We start from the raw sequence: 17148 nt of genomic DNA on the forward strand, positions 1-17148 counted from the left end.
TGGGGTGGTGTCTACTTACGGTAATTTCACTCCCATTATATTGCCCACCACTACGTCATTAGGGTAAATATATATTTACTATTCTGAAATCCTTATCCACTTACCTTGATGATATAGTGGTAGCTGATGCTGTGAATGGGTCACATTCAGGGCAATATTTCAACCACAACATAGTGGAAGAGAGATGTCTTCCCAGAGGAGATCATCCCTTTAGGCACAGGCCATCATTGACCACGTGCTGAAGCATGATGCTGTATGAATATTAAACTGCTGACAAAACAGCACAAACAAGCACTGCTGGAATCTGCTTATCAGCTCCAAGCAGAGCAAAGCACATAATAGGATTTGCACTGAGACAAAATATAAGAAGGTTTTGCCACTTGAATAAATACAAAGACCATAAAGCAGTGGGACAAGAGACTTTGTGCTATTGAATCCTTCTAATGCAATCAAACCTTCTAAATTATAAAATAGACAAAACAAAAATTTACAAAGCAATGAAAGACCAAAAAGAGAAGAAGGCTTTAAAAGCCAAGGTGCACATGTGAAAGAAAGTGATGCTGGTTTGGTGGTGTGCATCAACAGGTTTATGGATTTGAATTTTAAATGTTGTTGGTTATATATTCCCTGTGTGCCAGAGACCCCGTTCTCTGTTCTCTTGTCTATGGTTCTTTATCATTCTTCCTTTCCTTCATAACACTGAGTGATGCAAACCCTTCCTTTCTGCTTGCTCTTCTAGCTGTTTAGTTGATGACAAGGTGACACGTGTGGCATGGTTGAATCGATCCAATATCCTGTTTGCTGGCGTCGACAAGTGGTCCACCAACCCCCGGGTACAGCTGCTCACCAACAACAAAGCGGAGTACACCATCATGATCACGGAAGTGGGCGTGTATGATGAGGGCCTCTATACTTGCTCTTACCAGACCCAGGACAAGCCGCGCACCTCGCAGATATACCTCATTGTGCAAGGTAAGTGTGACTGCCTCTTGGCCAATCCAAGGATGCATGCTCCCAAAGCTGTGGAGAGCACAGATTTTACAATATTTCTCAGTTCCTTGATTCCTGTGCTCTGGATGGTAGAATGTTCGATCCTGGTAGGGTCGTGATGGAAATTTGTGGATCCGATAGCTCTTTTTCTCTTAGAGGGCTGAGGGCAGAGAAGACACATTGAAGTGGCCAATGAGGCAAGTAAGCCCAGTTAAACATACAAATACATATTGATAGTAGCTGACAATTCTACGTCTAGCCAACCCGTCCATTAATTTTTGCCTCAAAAATCTTGACTACTCCATCTCATTCTGTTTTTGTTCTCAGTTTACTATTCCTCCCCTTTAGCAATTCCGGGCACTTTGAGTTATGTTACTGATTTTGACTCAACCACCCCAGCTGCGTGGAATAAAGGATCAATTTTCCACCTTTCGTGTAAAGAACATCTCCACGTTACTCCTGTACTTCTTCTGTAGAATCCTTATTTCATGACCACTCATCTTAGAGCCACTCATCTCCTGGAGTAAGCTCTCCTACTTATACAAATGTGTTCATATGACTCACTCATCCTGCTTGATTTCCTATAAGATGTTCTTGGAGAACTTTGGGTCTCAGCACTACCGAAGAGTGACACCTGTATTTCTCACCCTACCAAAAGAGAGACAGCTATTCTGTCAACCTACCAGAAAAGTGACAGCTGTGCTTGTCCCAATAGATGTCACATTTACTGCAAAATTATGTTTTATAGGATTCAAGGAACAGTGGGTGAAATATTGTTAAGAAAAAGGTATAACTATATTGACTGGAAAAATTAAGGTTACAGGGATGTTATAGTTACGAAATGGATTAAAAAAAACTTAGAAATTCACTGAAAAAAGCAAATGTTAGAGGGAAATTGTAGCTAGGCTGATATTACACTTGTACAAAACCAGAGAAATTCAGTTGTTCTAGTTAGTGAGCTAACTATAAATTACGCCCCCGCAATGCACTACTTATGATCTCACATATTACATCACTCATGACATAGGCAGTGACATCACTGATGACATCACCGATGACATCTCAAATGACATCATTGATGACATCACTGATTACATCATCCACAGAATCTCTGATGCATCCACTTACACCCCCATATAACCTTTCATACATCCACTCCAACTTCCACACTAGCAGTCTCAAACCCATTCACACACACATACCAGTACTTACACAGCCACTCACTGATTCATAAATCAACACACACATCCACTCACTCACCCATACAGCCACTCACTCACCCACTCACTCACTAATACAGCCACTGATAAATCCACTTATACACTCAAACAGCCACTAACACATGAGTCAGTCACCCATAGAGCTACTCACACATCTACTCACTCACCCATACAGGCAATTGCACAGCCACGTACTCACCCATACAGATACATACACATACACACTCACTTACTCATACAGATGCTAGCACATACCCACTCACATAGACAGTCACTGACACAAGCACACACTCACCCATACAGCTACTCTCACATTCACTCACTCACCTATACAATTACTAGCATACCCCATCAATCACCTATACTGCCTTTCACATACCCCGTTACTCACCCTAGACCACTGACAAATGCACTCCTTCATTGACACATATACATACTCACTCATCCATGCAGCCCTCACACATGCACTCACTAACTCATGCAGCCACTGACTCACCCACTCACTCATCCTTACAGGCAGTCATATACCCCCACACACACCCACACAGACACTCAGACACCCATAGCGGTAGTCAAACAACCAATCACTCACCCATACAGAAACTCATGTACCCCTACCCATACAGCTACTTGGACACCAACTGACAGACAGATACAAACATTCACACAATCAGTCATACACCCATACAGTCACCGAGACAGTTAGTCACGCACCCATGGAATCATCCAATCAGTTACTCATACACCCACGGATTCACCAATATACCTTGCTATAAATATATTTAACAGTCATAAACATTTCTAAAACACTCCCAGTCACTGGATGATGTCATCAGTGATGTCACTTGTGATGCCATCAGTGATGTCACTGACCATGTCACGAGTGATGTGCTATGTGAGGCAGTGCATTGTAGGGGTGCATGTTATAGTTAGCTCACTAACTATAATGGCTGGATTTCTATGGTTTTGTATGAGTGAAATGTCAGCCTAACTGTAACATCCCTGTAACCTTTGTTTTTTTCTGTGAATATTTAAGGATTTTTTTGTTCCATTTCCTAACTATAACGTCCCTGTAAATATGTTATGTCAGTAGATTTTTAAGGATTTTTAAAAGCTAATTACTAACTATAAAGTCCCTATAACCTTTGTTTTTTTTCAGTGAATTTACATGTATTTTAAGTAGTAGTCGCGTTTGCAGAGTGGTGGAGAAAGGGAGCAGGGCCTCCGACCAGCTCTCAGGAATCCCACTGTGCAGGATTTAGCATTTGGATTTGGCATTGCTTTTACACACAGGGAGCTGCTAACATGCAGCTCCCTGTGCGTAAAAGCAATTCTGCTCTGCTTCTAGTAAGCATGACCATTTTCTGCTCTCGCTTACTAGAAGTGGAGCATCTTTGCTATAGCTTGGTGGGAGCAATCCATAGCAAACTGCAGTGTCCCGGGAGTGGGCAGCCTGGGACATTGCAGGAGTCGGCCCTGGAAGGTGGCATCCCCAGGACCATCTAGGGCTCCAAGATGGGGGCCGCGCGACACCCCTCACATCTTCTAATTTGTCCTGGGGAGGTGGTGGTCCCCAGGACAGACGGGGCCGCGTGGCCCCCCACATTCAATTTAAACTTAAGATCCGGGGATGTGGCGGTCCCTGGGGCTGTGGGGTAGGCTTTAGAGGCCTCCCCACTTCAATACGTTAAGAAGCCCCATGGAGGTGGAGGTCTCCTAAGCATAATGAGCCCTCCCTTATTAAAAACATGCCACCAGAACCTGGCCCATCCGGGGGCCGATAATAGAGCCCGCATTTCATTTTTTCTTTCCCGGCCGGTTCCTCGGATCCCACCAAAAACTTTTTTAAAAAAAAAGCTTTTTTGGACCTGGGGGTCCCGGTGGGACACCCCCAAAAAGGCCTAGGTGGTCAGGGTGTTTCTACCCTGCGCCCTTTTCTTTTTTTTACATTTTTGTGGGATAGAGTCCCAAGATGGCTGCCAACACTTCCTGGTTGAAGTATTGGGGACCAATCGAATTTCAGTAGGGTCTCAGTAGGCTGTTAGGCTCCCAGATATCTATATTTTTTAAACCTAAATATCTCTGAAACTACTAAAGGATTTATACCAAATCTAAAAAAGCATGCTTTCATGACCAATATCTAGCTTTCTGCCAAATTTGGTGTAATTCTGTTCAGCGGTTCAGGCAGTAGTCATGTTCAAAATATGAAAAATCTCTATAGACATAACATGGGGAAAACGCATTTTGGGACCCCTCCTTTTTTCTCGACCCCACTTGACAGATGACCCAGAAACACAGCAGCTGAATGGAAAAGGGTAAGTTTTATGAACATTTTGTGAAGATTTGTCAAAGGGCACCGAAGTAATTGGCAAAACAAAAAACGCTTTTCCTATGGAAACTTTGGTCCTAACTGTAACTACCTACTGGCGACCACCACTAGGTACCCAGTGGTGGTGACCACTGGGTAGTTATGGTTAAAGCAGCTGTTCCACAGGAAAAGTGCTTGTTGTGTGGCAAATAACTTTGGCCTCATTTGAGGAATCTCCACGAAACTTTCCTAAAAGGAGTTACTTTTTTACTAGTTTGGCATTGAAAGTTTCAGGGTGATCTGTCAAGTGTGGGCAGAGAAAAAAGGGGGGTCCCAAAATACAAAATCACCCAGCATTTTCCATAGACTTTTTTATGCAGGGCTAGAGCAAAAACTGCAGAATGGAATTACCTCAATTTTGGCAGGAAGATAGGTCTTGGGCTGCAGATTGTGATTTTTGTAATTTGGTGTAAATCCATTCAGCAGTTTTTGAGAAATTCAGGTTTAAAAATAATTGTATATCTAGATCGTTGAGTCAACGAGCGGCTCGGGATACTCTTGCTGGAGCACTCATTTAAAAATGGGGCATTCTGATTGGCCCAGAGCGATTTTTCTCCAGGGGCCAATTCACTACTGCTTGAGTCAGTCTCACACAAGAGTGAACACTCCGATTGGCTGACAGCAATATCAGAAAAAATGCTGCTAGAAGCCATTACAGAACTTGGAGACCAGGGGCTTCATGTAGGTAGCCCAATACCGGTCGGTAACGGACGATTTTCGGTAAATATACCGTTACCGACCGGTATTTAGGCTTTTGATATGTAGGGGGATCATTTCTGTATTCGGTAATTTACCGAATCGGTAAAATTACCGAATCGGTAATTTTACCGATTCGGTAAATACCGAATACAGAAATGAGATGCAGGGGGAGTGTGTGGTGGGTGTGGGGATTCGTTATTTACCACCAACTGAAAGTTGGTGGTAAATGACGAATGTCTCAGTTAAGGCATTATTTGGCCCTTAGATGTGTGCAATGTGGCAGACACACATGCCCTCAGGGCATGTATGTGTGCCACATGTGCACACATGCAGGAATCAGGGGTGCAACAGGGTGTCAATGTGACACCCTGCCACCCTTGATTGAGCTCCCCCCATTACTGATTCGGTATTTACAGATTCGGTAATGGTAACTGGCTTCCCATTGATTCCTATGGGCCTCCTGGCCCATAGGAATCAATGAGATACAGGTTACCATTACCGAATCGGTAAATACCGATTCTAAAATACCGACACTTACCGAATCGGTATTTTTTTACCTACATTACATTTACCGATTCATAAATACCGAATTGGTAAAATTCGGTATTTAAGAATCGGTAAATGTAATTTACCTACATAAGGCCCCTAGTCCCTTGCCCCGAGGTAGTAAATAAAAAATATAAGGGGACAGGGTAGGGATACCCTTACCCCTCATACCCCACAGGGGGGACAGAGGGACCCGCCTTGACCCAAAACATAAAAAAATCTGCAGTTTTTGCCAGACACAAGGGGCCACCTGCATTGTGTAATTAAGGGGAGGAGGAGCACAACCCCACTCCCTGATCCGTTTTTGGCCCAGGGGCCACATTCATTATTATGGGGAGGAAAACCGCCCCCCCCCCTCCCCTCGCCATATTTGGCCCCGGGGTACCCATCGCCAGTGCTAGATTCATTAATGTAGAGAGGTTGGGCCACGCATCCCCCTCCCCTTTTAATTAAGTAGCGACCCTGATGGATGGGGTCCTGAGGGCTTTTTAGAAGCTTGGGGAGGGACTATGTGGCACCCCTCCCCTTAAAATATACTTTGGACCCCAGGGGTGGCTCCCCGGGGCTTTGAATGACTTAGGGAGTGGGGCCACATGGCACCCCTCCCCTTTGACATAATTAGTGGCCCTGGGAGTATGGTATCCCCAGGGCCTAAAAAGGCTTTGGAAGGGGGATCACACGGCCCCCTCTCCTTTAATTTAAAAAAACGGCAGAGGAATGGGGTCCCCATGGCCAAATAAGGCTTGGGGAGGTGGGCCACTTTTATTGATATGGTCCCGGGGGTGGGATCCCCAGGGCCTAATAAGGCTTGGGGTCCCCGTAACATGAAGGTTACCACTATGCTGCACATGGCAAAGGCTGTTGGCAGTGTGGGGTTGGATAGCCTGATGGGGGTTTTGCCACAGGGTCTAGCTGCGGGCCAAGTTCTGTGATTGACTCTCACAGCGCACAGTGGAAGGCTGTGTACAGCATGGGGTTGGCTGCCTGGGGGGAGTTGGAAGCAGGTCCTGGCTGCGTCACAGGCCATGCTGCTAATACCACGTCACACACAAGCAAAGGCTGTGCATGGCTTGGGGTTGGCTGCTTAAGGGTTACTGCCTGCAGGGAGTTGGACACAGGGCCTGGCTGCCAGCCAAGCCCTGCGGCCAACCCCACACCACATGCGACAAAAGGCCATGCAAAGTGTGAGGTTGGCTGCCTGCAGGGGGTTTGGATGCTTCTGGGTGGGTTGGCTACAAAGACCATGCACAGTCTGTGGTTGGCTATCTATGGCGATTTTGTCACAGGAACTGGCCGCAGGATTGGCTTTATGTATTGTTATTACATTACGTTAAAAAATACCTAGAAATTTGCTGAAACAAATCAAAGGTCCTAAATATCTCTGCCCCATGATCCAACCGTACATCCCCTGTCGCGATCTCAGATCATCTTCAGCTAAACTAGCCAGGATGCTCAGGGCACTTAAAGCCAGACTTGGGGCTTGTTCCTTCTCCTTTCTGGCTTCCAAAATTTGGAACTCTCTCCCTTATGATCTAAGAGCAGCACCATTGGAGAAACTCTTCAGAAGCAAACTAAACACCTGGCTCTTTTGCTCTTATTGATTCCTACTCTGATGTCTTCCTGTCTGATTCATCTTTGCCTCTCATTCTGGCGGTCTTGACCATAGCGCAGGGACACACCACCCGGTGTAACCAGGTGCTTTATAAAACGCATTATTGGTATTATTAAAGGCTAAAGCAATGTTATAGTTAGGTGTGATAAAAGGATCTGTGTGCTACAGAGTAAACTCTCTCCATAAATATTGTTTACAACACATACTTTTCTACTCATATCAACTAAATTTCTCAATGTAGGTTCAGTGACTGTGAGGGGTTAGATACAGATAAAAGCTGTCCGTAGTAGGACCTGAATTTTTAACAGACGTTGAGTATCTTGAGTACCTTGACTTTCTCTGAACTGTTGTATGCACATTGAACACCGTGTGCAATGAGGATTTCCTATATATCTGTGGTTGATTGTTAATGTGAACTAGGCTACCTGTGAAGTATATGGTATAGGGTCAATGTTGCACATAACACATGCTTGCTACAGAAACGAACTGTTTCTGTGATTGCATTAATGATGCTTAATATTATTCTAAGCCATTTCGTACTTACTTTCAACCGGTAATGCCATGCTAGGTTATAGAGTAATGAAGCTTGGATGATGTGATTGGTGATGTCATCAATGATATCATTTTACCTTTGTTTTTTCAGTGAATATATATATGTGTTCAAAAGGGAGGAAATAAGAGAGAATGCTTGGTGCTGCTTCTCATATCTCTGTTTTCCTTACAGGGAATATATTATACATTAAGTCATTGACTGAGAAAAACACAGAATACAAATATAAATGTCCATATAAATCCTTGTTTTGTTTTCTGTCCTTTTCAAGGATGTGTGCAAAAATTTTCTTCATTTAATTAGGAGCACATGTATTACAATCCAACAGATAAATCAATGACTTTCTTTATATACATGTGGTAATAGAAAACAGCTACGATGACAATCTTCTTACACATAGCACAGCCAACATGTGTTTCATGAAAAAAGTTTCGCTTCTTCAGGGTTTCGCAAAAAAGATTCCAAGCAATAATATAATAAAATTAATGGTATCCATTTCCCACAAACCTTCGAGATCCAGTGCTTCATTCTAACTTTTTTTTCAATGGCGCACTCATGGCTATAGCCTCCCATCAGTCAAAGTGTCATCGTGATGAGAGGCTATAGCCATGAAAAAGCTAAACTTTTTTCGCAAAACACGTGTTGGTTGTGTTATGTATATGAAGATTGTCATTGAGGCTGTGTTCTATTACCACCTATATATGAAGAAAGTTATTGATTAATCTGTTGGATTGTAATACATGTGCTCCTAATTAACTGAAGAAGAATTTTGCACTCGTCCTTGAAAAGGACAGAAAATAAAGCAAGGATTTATGTGGACATTTATATTAGTATTTTGTGTTTTCTCAGTACATAGGTAATATATATATATATATATATATATATATATATATATATATATATATATATATATATATATATATATATATATGTATATATATATATTCATTTAAAAAAACAAAGGTAAAATGATATATTTGATGGCATCACAGATATATGTGTATATATATATATAAACACCTGTGCTTTCATAGGAAATGCTTTTTTAGTTTGCTGATAACTTTGGAGCTGTTTGGCAAATCTTCACAATACTCTCCCCTAGCCCTTGTATGGGTTGTCCCAGAGAGAGGGACTTGGCTGCCCGTGGGGAATTGGACGATGGAAGGCTGTGTGCGGCATGGTGTTGGCTTTATGTATGGTAATAAAATATTACTTTACATTAACAGCAACAAAATCTCGAAATTCACTGAGAAAACCAAAGGTTAAACTGACGATATAGTTAGGTATGCTAATAATATCTTACTTCGCAGTAAAGAAAACTCTCAGAAAATCAAATCACTGACATGACCAGAGGTTAAAGTGGCATTAGTTAGATGAAGATGTCAGTTTAAACGTATCATTTAAACTAACAAAACACTAAAATTCAACAGTTATAGTTATTTCACACCCTCGCCGTGCACTGTGTTGTCAATTATGTCAGTTAAGTTGTCTTCAGTATTGTCATCAATGAAGTCACAGAAAAAGTCATCATGAGTGTTGTAGTATATGAGGTCATAAGCAGTGCAAGATCTGTTTTGCAAATGCAAATTAAGTTATTATTACCACACCTAACTATAACGTCACTTTAACTTTTTTTAACACACATGTGGAGTTAAGCATTTTACATCTGTACTTACCTATATTATATCTTCAAGGTACATTTGTGTGGTGCACGGGCTGTAGAACAGTTTGAAGATACGTATTGTCAGCACCTCATTCCTTGCAGTGGTTACATCCATACATGATACACTCTGCTTTGAAATAGGCATGCCAGGGAGGTGGGATAGCTGGGTACCACCTCTCCATTCTAGTACAGATGTATCTCCACAGCTACATACATTCTCATAATGTAATGCTGCTGTGAATCAAGTTAGTTACTGGAGGGCTGAATGGTCCTCCCATTGGCACCTGAGTGCACTTTCAGTAGGTATCAGAGCAAACATTTTGTTTTCCCTCTTGTAGGATCACATCTGGGCCTTGAACAGTGAGATGGCGTTCAGGTCTGTAGTACTCTAGGTGCCAGCAGTGATAATGATGTCACATTCTTACTCTACTAAAACAAGCTGAGTAACAATGTGCACTACAACCAAACATATATAAAAGCATCTTCTTGAGACGTAGGTAAGTTTAGAGACACACACCTCATCATAGGCGTGCCAGCCCTCCCTTGACCCTCTCCCATAAACTCAGTCCAGCCACCAGTAAATGCAGACGGCTCACATGCACCATTTCATGACATTAACACTGTCTGGCAACGTTGCACCAATAAACCTCGCACCATCTTGACAGGACACAGTACCATTCAGGGACAAAAAGCGCCACATGCACTCTTCGGAGATCTGCAACAGCCTCAGTGCATGGAAGATTTGAGGAATGCTTTATGAGAGCAGGAGAGGGCTGAAAATGTAACCTCTTCCAGTTAGAATTCTTCAAGGCAACCTCATACCCTTCAGTTCACTTCCCCTTGGGCCTGCCTTGGTCTGGAAAGATGCTAGAACCCAGACCCGTTGGCTTGTTTCACTGTAAAACCTCCTCAAGCTGGAAAGATGCCAGAGGTCAGACTCTTAAGTGCGCTTTCCCTTGGAACCTCCTTGGGCTGGTCAAATGCCAGTGTCCAAACCCAGAAGACCCCTCGCTAGGTTTTCTCAGAAACTTTCTTGGGCTGGCCAGGTGCCAGGGTCAACATCAAGTTGACTCTATGGTACACGTCTCCATGGAAACTTCTCAGACTGGCCAGACACCAGAAACCAGCCGCAGGAGATCCCTTGGTACGCTTCCTGATAAAACTTCATCAGGCTAGTGAGATTCTAAAGTCCACACCATGGAACTCCCTGGCATGCTTCCTCTTATAACCCCCTCAGGCTTCTCAGATGCAGAGTTCAGATGCAGCAAAACCCTTCGATACGTTTCGCCTTGGGACCAGCTCATCTGGTCAGATGCCAGAGTACAGGCCCAGCAGGTCCTTCAGTTCTCTTCTCCTTGGAATCTCAGGTGGGTCAGAGCCCAGGCAAAGCAGGTAATTTGATGTGCGTTCCCAAGGAATCTCCTAGAACAGGTCAGATTGCTGAGTTCAGACCCAACAGACTCTTTGCTGTGCTTCTCTTTGGGACACCCTCTGGCTGGACTGGTGTTAGACACAGTCCAGATCTAGCAGTCCCTGCAATATCCTTCACTTTGAACTTCATTAGGCTGGTCAGACGCCTGTCACCAGTCTGAATAATAAGCCACACGGTGTCTGGTGCACGGCTACTTCAAGCAGAGTTAAGACCTCATCATGTACCGTGTCACTACTTGGAGTATCACCAACATCCCGGAGTCTGAAGCCATCATGTCCCACCAGAACTACCCCTGTACCCACAATCACAGTGTGCCACCCTTGCAGCTGTTAATATCATGGCACCTGACAAATACACTAAAAAACACACATAAACCCTTCTGCACCTGCTATAAACTAAGAAACAACTGAGGGTGTAGCTCCACCCACAAGTCATGTCTTAAACCTCACAATGAAGCTGCAGTAATGCGCAACACATCCCCTGCCTGTAAAAACATCACACACAGAAGGTGCCCTGCACCGCCCTCCTTAAACGAACAAACAGAAGACGTTCCACAAACACTAAAACACTGACTAGTTAATAAATGCTGTAGAAACATTACCCACCCGTGCCCAAAGCAACACTTTCCATCTTATGCCCAAACAAAACTCTCCATATCTAATGACTCTTAAAGTTTAAAGGGCTCAGCCCACTTATCACTTACACGTGACACTCCTCATCCCAAAACCAGCTGAGAGCAAAACCAATACACAGTGCACCATACTGCAGAGTGTAGGACACAATAGGCAATTATCTGAAGTAATTAGACCAGAAAACTCAAATAAATACATAATATAATACAGCTTTGTGCTCATCTTTCTTTTCTGGTGTGCATCACTATACATTATACGACATAAGGTAATCCCACTTGTAGTAAGCATGTGCTTGGAATGCGCTGCTGCAAGGCACCCTTGTGCTCTATAAATGGATAGTACCGGCACAGCACCAGCCAATGCTTTGAAATGTCCCTAGAAAAGTAGTAAACGCTCACCCTTGCCCCCCCAAACTTAGACCTAGATTATTTACTGAGGGTGGCACCGGTGCTTGCGCGGTGCCAGACATTTGTAGACAGTACCCGTAGTCCGCTTCAATGGGAAATAAACCAACACAAAACATAAGCAAATAACCTGCTTGGTGGTAATCACATTTTTTATCGTATCAGGTTTAAATGGTCGCTTTACCAACGGACAGAATTCTATGCAGCAGTAATGCTACATTTTTCACCATATTTATTGGAGGAAAAACAAATGTGATATGTGAGCAACAGTGAGCAGCACCGGGTTAAGCAATATTGCCCCTGCTTGAAATAATTCCACATGTGCAGCCAGACCTCTGCCTTGTACTGTGATTTCTCAGGCCAGCCTCCAATGTTCCACAGCTGTCCCCGTTCACCCACCGATCGCTTTCAGATGGCAGGCACCAGCACACACTGGAGAAATACCTCTATTAGCAGGCTGATGGCACTTCAGAGAGAGGCCAGCCTGACAAAGTGACCTCCAAGCAGATGTATCCAGATGTTTCCTTTATTCTGTTCTAGTAAACGCACCTCCAATGACATACCCCGCCAGAAGCTAGGATGTGCTTCTTTCCCCAACTATTACCTGTACACAGAGAACACCACACACAACATTCCACAGCATCACACTCCAGAGTGTCACAACACACACCACACACTCGCAGGACCCAGCAGCGCTTTGCTTGCCTATCATCAGTGTTAATATTTGTGGGTGTCAGAATGCTTGCACAGGTGACTGCTGGACCAGAAAAACAGCAGATGGTGTCACACAGATACAGCGCCATGAAGATGTCAACGAAGGAGCTCTGGCGGCAGCTTCCATTTTACAAAGTGGAATACACATATTGATGTGCACTGGTACATATTGTGAATCAACATTATGTTACTGAATTTGGAAGAGGCACACTTCTACCCGCATGATTTCTACTCGGCCAGATTTAAAAATAATTCAGAGGATCTACAGGCTTTTTTTTTTTTAAGTAAGAAGCAATGCTGTGGACCATTGGAGTTGGATGCAGGTGATTTTAAGGATGATCCACATGTAACAGTGACCTGAGCCGAGGTGATAGAAGCCACATTTAAAATAAGTCAAGATGGACTCTGGAACTCCCTCCCCCTGCACCTCAGAGCCTCAGCATCGCTCCAACAGTTCAGGAAGGACCTTAAGACCTGGATGTTCAACCAATAAGAACAGACCACGTGATCCCCCAGCATGACCCCACAACACCCCGAGACCCTCACGGGTGATGCAGGCACACTATACAAACCATGAGTGTCTGATTGATTGATTCCGTGCCCTCGAAGCACTGAAGTCTCCCCAGCTACAACAGAGGGGTCAGTCCTAGTCGATTCAGTGGGACAAGGAGAGAACTGGATGTGGGGCGGGAGAGGGAGATGATCACATGGATATTAACTGCACATTGTGCGATCGGTGCACTGCAACATCTGTTCCCCGGCTTATCTGCTCTGTTGATGATGCTATTCATGTCCTTTAGTACTTTGATAGGGTCATGACAAGGGGTTTCATCTTGTTCTACCGCATGAGAACTAGCAGCTCATCTCCCTCCTCCACCACAGAGGGTCTGATGATGGGATCCACTCCACGTATTTCACCTTCGTCAGCCAGCAGCAAGGTTTTCTGAAGTCAGGTTATATACCTTCCATATTCTTCTAGATACTGAGGTTGACTGGGATGTTGGGAGAGGTCTGTCAAACAACTGGTCTACTCAACGTTTAAGGATCACGTCAAGGGTTCCATGTAAACTATATAGGTGTTAGGATGGCAAACCATCACCCATTCCATAGTCCAGCCAAAACATTTGAGGTTCCTATCTCAATTTTTCTGCAAACGTCTTCAATATACGCACATATTTACTTTAGAGTAAACCCTATACCATGGTGGTCTGATAACAAGCAACAGACAAGCAATTTACCCTAACAAGATGACATAAACAGTGCATGGCTTACTGCAAAAACCATGTCCTCCAGCAGGGATTCCATCCTGATGTGCATCCAGAGCATGGTCTTTACAAGCGTACGCCGAAATATGCCTGCCGGACCTCCGCTTTAAGATACATCGTAGCACACGCCACAATAACCAGGATGCATTGTTTACCCGTGATTTTTTGGGGGATAAATGAGACCTGTTTGATAACAACAAAATGGTAATGGAAAAAACAAGGCTATTTATGGTTTGTTCACAGTGACCTATGGAGGTCCATGGTGTTTTCACTGTGAATTTGAATGGAGTTAATAGTTTGTTACCAAACCCATAAGTCACAATATTCACATCTTTGTTCATGGAATCATAAGGAACAATCTTGAACAGTGGCAGGGTTTCTTTTGCCGCCGTATGCCCTCCAAGGGCTGTGTCCTCCTTGGAGTGCCAGCACAGCTAAGCCTCTGCCTGGACTTCTCTCCGAGTGTTTTCTGCCCTTCGAGTGCAGCAAGCCGCTTGCAAACCCACTTGGAAAACCATCATGGCTTTCACCGCTCTTCGTTCTCTACCTGAGCCTGGAAGCCTTCAATAACACACATTTGTGGAACCCATTCTAAATTCTTTCAAGTGTTGTGCTTCAGGGTGGCCATGGCCTATTGAGCGGATGTCAAGCCTTCCCTCTACCTGACGCTATTTACACTTGTGTGTCTCTTGGGTGAAGTGGCCTGAACAGCAGGTTGGAAAGGCTTTGCTTCTCTGCTGTGCGCCTTGAGAAACACATATTTACAATACCCCTTCGACACTTTTTTACGCCTCCAAAGCGTCACTTTTGGGATGCTCAGGAAGCGCAGTGTGCTGGGCCCTATTTACAAGGCCAAGTAAAGCCCCCCTGCGTGGCTTTTCATGGCCTTATAAATATGGCCCCCTTTCATGCATTACTCTGCAAGAAAGGGGCGTTCCATGGGTGTTGCTGTGGGTGTTCCCACGCAACATTGATGGAACCTGACCCGTTACCAGATTTACGCGGAATCGTAAACCTGGAAATGCGTCAGATTCTAACACCTCCCAGGTAGACTTTAAAGTGGCAAAGTCAAAAAGAGCTTTATTTCGGCCATACGGCCATAAAAGCACATAAAATGTTACAAATACATTAAATACAATGGAAAAAAACAAATGATAACAAAAGTGGCACAACAAGGATAAATAACTTTTTTTCTCTTTGCATTCTGCAGCACACATATAAGGAGGAAAACGCCATCAATGATTGCACCATAGTGCAAGGGTGCCTGCGTTGGCGCTAGGCAGCCAATTGTGCGCCTGCACAGAGGCAAGCACAGGGATTTGTGTCATTGCTGTGAATACAATGCATCCCTGCCCTCTCTTAATAACGCAGCTCGGCGCAGCAAGATGGCTTGCAGCACCACGCTGCGCCGTTTCCTAGCATCTCTGCCCCGCAGATTCCAATTAGTTCATGATTATCTGTTCTCGGGTTGATGAGAGGAGATTCCATCGCCTTTGGCTTTTATAGCAGAAAATCTTTTTTGAGCCTGTGTGATAACTCCGGCCAAGCGTAGATTGTCTCAGCAGCACTTTTGTTATGTTATGGTTTATTATGTTATCTTGCTGTTGTAAAGTCCACTCATTCAAATACAGATGATGTTCAGATTTCAACATTAAAACCAGTGATTTGCATGTTTTGTCAGCATTTTTTTTATCTGAGAAGCTGGTGCCGTTTTAAAGACTTTCTGTAAAAAAGAAAACAATTAGTTACAAGGGTAATAGTAGCAGCAGCTTCAAGGGTAAGACCTCGACAGAGGAAGTGCAACCATCTGTCTGTTTGCAACTGAAAAAGAGGCATGCAGCAAAGGCCCAGAAGAGGAGCAGTTCAGTCTTCATTTAGAATAGATGTGCCATAGTTTGTAATGTTTTGTTATGCTATGTTATGTTATGCTATGTTATGTTATGCTATGCTATGTTATGTTGTGTTATGTTTATTAATATTATGTTATGGTTTGTTGTGTTATGTTATGCTATGTTATGTTATGCTATGCTATGTTATGTTGTGTTATGTTTATTAATATTATGTTATGGTTTGTTGTGTTATGTTATGCTATGTTATCTTATGTTATGCTACTTTATGTTATCTAGCACACATACGCATCTGCAAGATGTAGCCTTTTTGGGCTTCAGGGACCCAATTTCATAACTTTAGCTAAAAAAAGTAACCCAAATTAGTACATTTATTTCGTAAATGTATTGGTTAAAAACCCAGGTATTCAGCCATTTCCTGAACTGAATGAGGCAGGAATCAGAGTAAAGGGCCAGCAAGTAAGACTCCAGATCTTAAATGCTAAGGCAGAGAATACTTTGGGGCTTATTTATGGGATTTTGGCATAGTGCAGGAATGCACCATATTTAGGTAATACAGTGCATTCCTCTCCATTCTCCTTGCACTGGTGCCATTTCAGCAGCCTAGCGCCAACATAGGCACCCTTGCACCATTGTGCAATGGTGTCTCTGTTGCATGCAGGATCATTTTGTGCAGGAAGGGGTACATTCCTGCACAAAAACAATCCTAAGAGGTGTTTTCCACTTTCTAGGTGTACTGCAGAATGCACACATAGAAATAGGAAATAACAAGCAGAAATAAACAATTTCTCCTCATTACACCTCACCTGGGGAAGCATACAGATTTGGTGCTTCCCCAAGTTCACTTTGTAAATCTGGGGCAGTGTCAAATTCCATGGGCGTTGCATGGGAACGCCCACCGCAACACCCTTGGTACGTCTCCCGGCCTCAGAGTAAGGTGCTGCAGCAACTTGTGCTGCATCGCCTTCCTCATGATTTATGAGGCTACTCAAAGCCACGCAAAGTGGCTTTGTGTGGCTCCATAAATCGAAATGCGAGCCCTGGGTTATGCATGCACCACTTCACGTGGTGCAAAAGCGATGCAGGGCTCTCATAAATAAGCACCTTTGTCTCCAACAATAGAAAGTCTGGATTTACGAATTGACAACAAAAACAACCAGAGATTTCTCGGGGGGGGGGGGGCTAATACAACAAAAATGTAGAAGC

General features: G+C 43.7%; 1 protein-coding gene across 3 annotated transcripts in view; it reads left to right on the forward strand.

Moving 5' to 3' along the window:
- The window catches only part of IGLON5 (IgLON family member 5), a 1048688-nt gene that overhangs the window by 757818 nt on the left and 273722 nt on the right, over window positions 1–17148 (forward strand). For all 3 annotated transcript variants that reach the window (XM_085615809.1, XM_085615810.1, XM_085615812.1), the window contains one exon: window positions 740–972. In XM_085615809.1, the coding sequence (XP_085471935.1) occupies window positions 740–972 (233 nt within the window). The remainder of the gene's footprint in view (window positions 1–739; window positions 973–17148) is intronic.

Source organism: Triturus cristatus, chromosome 7 (genome assembly GCF_964204655.1).
Source record: "Triturus cristatus chromosome 7, aTriCri1.1, whole genome shotgun sequence".
In the NCBI taxonomy this organism is placed as follows: Eukaryota; Metazoa; Chordata; class Amphibia; order Caudata; family Salamandridae; genus Triturus; species Triturus cristatus.